Source organism: Dendropsophus ebraccatus, chromosome 7, assembly GCF_027789765.1.
Source record: "Dendropsophus ebraccatus isolate aDenEbr1 chromosome 7, aDenEbr1.pat, whole genome shotgun sequence".
Classification (NCBI taxonomy): domain Eukaryota; kingdom Metazoa; phylum Chordata; class Amphibia; order Anura; family Hylidae; genus Dendropsophus; species Dendropsophus ebraccatus.
The window spans coordinates 25,379,713-25,383,359 of NC_091460.1; the positions used below are offsets into that span (position 1 = coordinate 25,379,713).

Below are 3,647 nucleotides of genomic sequence, written 5' to 3' on the forward strand. Positions count from 1 at the left end.
GAAAAAAAAATGCTTTTTTTTTCAATTTCACCACACATTGAATTTTTTTCTGGTTTCGCAGTGTACTTTATGAAAAAATTCAGCCTGTCGTTGCAAAGTACAATTAGTGGCGCAAAAAATAAGGGCTCATGTGGGTTTCTAGGTGGAAAAATGCAAGTGCTATGGCCTTTTAAGCACAAGGAGGGAAAAACGAAAACGCAAAAATTGAAATTGGCCCCGTCCTCTAAGGGTTAAGATGGGAACACTCCTTTAAATAAAAAAAATCTGATTTAGAAATCTTTACACTAATTCTTTTATTGATATTTTGTAAGATGTTATACTATAAAATTACTTTACAATTTTTTTATTGTAATTCATCTACATGGGAATGTAAACGAAGCATTTATGTCTCAAAGGGGATTTGGACTATACCTGGAAAAGACCCTTCACAATAAGCCAATAACAATGTGTTCACATGCTGGGACCAGAAATTAGCTGTAATAAGAAGGAAATCCTGAAAGTAAGTGTCCAATGTACTTACAGCACCCCCACAGGAGAAGCTGAGCATTACATAGTGTCCACTATGGTTGTCTGTGTAATCGAGGACAGGTCAGGTCCTAAGACGCAGAGATGCTCTTGATAACTTCTCTCTCCATTATGATAATGTATTAATTGACCAAAATAGTTTAGGATTCTTTAACAGAGTATAAGAACATTTTCTTTCTTTTTTTTTTCAGACTACATACCCATTAATTGCATTTATATTTAGCTGTCTCGCTAAACTACGTTTTGTATTTAACTCCGGTCTCACCAGTATTATATAACATTTCGGGAAGAATATGCAGCCTAAAATACCAACACTTGAAGATATTACAGCAAATATTTCTACAAGAACTGTACTTTTCGCAGTAACACTCATATAGGCCGGGATAAAAGCCACCCAGACACTGCACACAACCAGCATGCTGAATGTGATGTTTTTAGCTTCATTAAAACTATCTGGTAAATTTCTGGCCAAGAAAGCAACAATGAAACTAACAGCAGCGAGTAGTCCCATATAGCCCAGGAGTATGGAGAAGGCCAGCATTGACCCTTCATTACACTGGAATATGATCTTGTCTTGATATAAGTGACTGTTCTGTTCTGGGAATGGAGGAGATGTAAATAACCAGATGATACTGAGTAACACTTGAAGAAATGAGCAGAAGAAGACAACACAGTTTGGGATTTTCATGCCAATAAATTTCCTCCAGGAGCTTCCAGGTTTGGTGGCTTTGAAGGCCATGTAGACCATGATGGTTTTAGCCAGAATAGAAGAGATGGCTACTGAGAAGATGATCCCAAATGAAGTCTGGCGGAGCATACAGGTGACATGTGTAGGGCGACCAAGGAACAAGAATACACAGAGGAAACTCAACATGATGGAGACCAGGAGGATGAAGCTCAGGGTTTGGTTATTGGCTCTGACCACTGGAGTGTCTCGGAATAAAATGAAGATGCCCAAGATTGTTGATGTTATTGCAAAACACAGGACAGATATAAAGGAGATGGCCATAACTGTTGGGTCATTATGATTGTAGAATAAATATTCAGTAGGTTTTAGCACACACTGGTTCATGTCATTCGGCCAATGATCTGCAGGACACTTTTGGCATAATACACTGTCTACAAAAAAAAAAGAAAATGTAAAGCATAAATGCTATAAAAATAGGAAAATGTTTACGGGTGCTTTCACACTGACCGACTCTCAGCCGAAATCTCGCTGCGAGTTTTGCAGCGAGACCCAATACGAGCTAAGATCTGAAAGACCGCTGCGAGTATGTAATGCAGCTGCTCCCTTAACCCCTTCATCTGATCCCGCCTGACTCCCGCTCTCTGTATACATTACCTGTCTCCTGCACAGGGTCCCAGCTTCCTGCTCTGCTGCCCAGCCAATTAGTGGCTGCGGGTGGGAAACACACTGATTGGCTGGGCGGCAGAGCAGGAAGCCGGGACCCTGTGTAGGAGACAGGTAATGTATACAGAGAGCGGGAGTGGATGAAGGGGTTAAGGGAGCGGCCGCATTACATACTCGCAGCGGTCTTTCAGACCTTAGCTCATAGCGGGTCTCGCTGCAAAACTCACAGCAAGATTTCCGCTGCGAGTCGATCAGTATGAAGGCACCCTAAAGGAGACTTTAAATAAAAGATTAAAATAAAGAATAGCACAAGGAAGTGTTGGCTCAAGCTTTAAGGGGTTGCCCTAACTTACAAAACTACACTTTTGCCGAGGCTGTGGGCGACACAAGCATGGCATACTTACCTGTCCTGCTTTGCCTCAGCTGCTGCTTCCCGCTGTCCTCCACTCTCTGCTGCTGTCATCATTCTGACAACTTCCAGTGATGTCTCATTCTTACAGGAATATGCAAAAGAGGAGCCTGTGGAGCCTCATTGAAAAGTCTCAAAACACAGGACTAGCCAGATATCCCTCCAGGAAGGACCCAGCCAAGGGGCAGCTCCTGTTAGGAAACCACCAAAACCACCATATTAAGTGGCCCTATAAGTCAATATAATGACAAGGGATAAACCAAGGCTAGGTAACCATCCACATACAGCTGTTTCGGGGTGTTGCCCCTCATCAGTGTGGAACAGGATTCTGGCTAGGTGGGAGCAATGCCTAGTAGACCCATAAGAAAAAAAGATTGCTGAACTCAGGGAGACCAGCCAAACGACAACACTGCCGGCTGCCAGTGAAAGCGCTCAATGCAGTGAAGTCCTAGGTTGCCCCTTGGGAAACATGAATATGCAAGAGGAGCCCATGGAGCCTCATTGAAGAGGCTCAAAACACAGAACTAGCCAGACATCTTTCCGGGAAGGACCTAGCCAAGGGGCAGTTCCTGTTAGGAAACCACCAAAACCACCATATTAAGTGGCCCTATAAGTCAATGTAATGACAAGGGATAAACCAAGGCTAGGTAACCATGCACATACAGCTGTTTCGGGTGTTGCCCCTCATCAGTGTGGAGCAGGATTCTGGCTAGGTGGGAGCAATGCCTAGTAGAGCCATAAGAGAAACAGATTGATCCACAGGCTCCTCTTTTGCATATTCATGTTTCACAGGGGGCAATGCACCTAGGACTTCACTGCATTGAGCGCTTTCACTAGCAGCCGGCAGTGTTGTCGTTTGGCTGGTCTCCCTGAGTTTATCCATTCTTACAGGAAGTGACCGTTTTGCAAAGACAGCATAGTGCTGTGTAATCGGAGCAACCATTACCTGGCCGCTCAGCATAGAGACTCATCACTGCCGGCTCACATTCACTGCTCCAACTCCATGCCGTTTGCCTCAGGCTTCCTCTGCTGGTCACTCTCCTGCTGCTTCCACCATGATGATTGTTTTTGGTCTGCCTTCTAGGGACCGTGCACTGGCTGCCACTTAAAGGACCAGTTTGTGCCTCTCTACGTGTGCTCCACCTACACCTTTGTGGCTTAAACTATTTGAGGCTACTCTGCCTACTCTGAGCAACATTGTGTTTTACCATGGTGAAGGTGTATGGCTAGCTGCTACCTGGACATTTCCAGCTCTTCCACTTTCCACCTACAACTAGCTATCTGCTCCCTTAACTTCCAGCTCTGCTACACCACCTGCTGATGACCAGCGCCACCTTCTGGATCTGCTTCATATTACTTATC

At 44.4% G+C, this 3,647-nt stretch overlaps 1 protein-coding gene across 1 annotated transcript; it reads right to left on the reverse strand.

Annotated features, from left to right (window-relative positions):
- Positions 1 to 712: 712 nt before the first annotated feature.
- LOC138796533 (vomeronasal type-2 receptor 26-like) lies at positions 713 to 1,597 on the reverse strand. The gene has a single exon (XM_069976141.1). The coding sequence runs from the start codon at positions 1,595 to 1,597 to the stop codon at positions 713 to 715; it is 885 nt and encodes a 294-aa protein (XP_069832242.1).
- Between the last annotated feature and the right edge of the window lie 2,050 nt (positions 1,598 to 3,647).

Bases quoted from the DNA above. Each gene is read 5' to 3' on its own strand.
- LOC138796533 (XM_069976141.1), bottom strand. From the start codon at position 1,597: ATGAACCAGTGTGTGCTAAAACCTACTGAATATTTATTCTACAATCAT.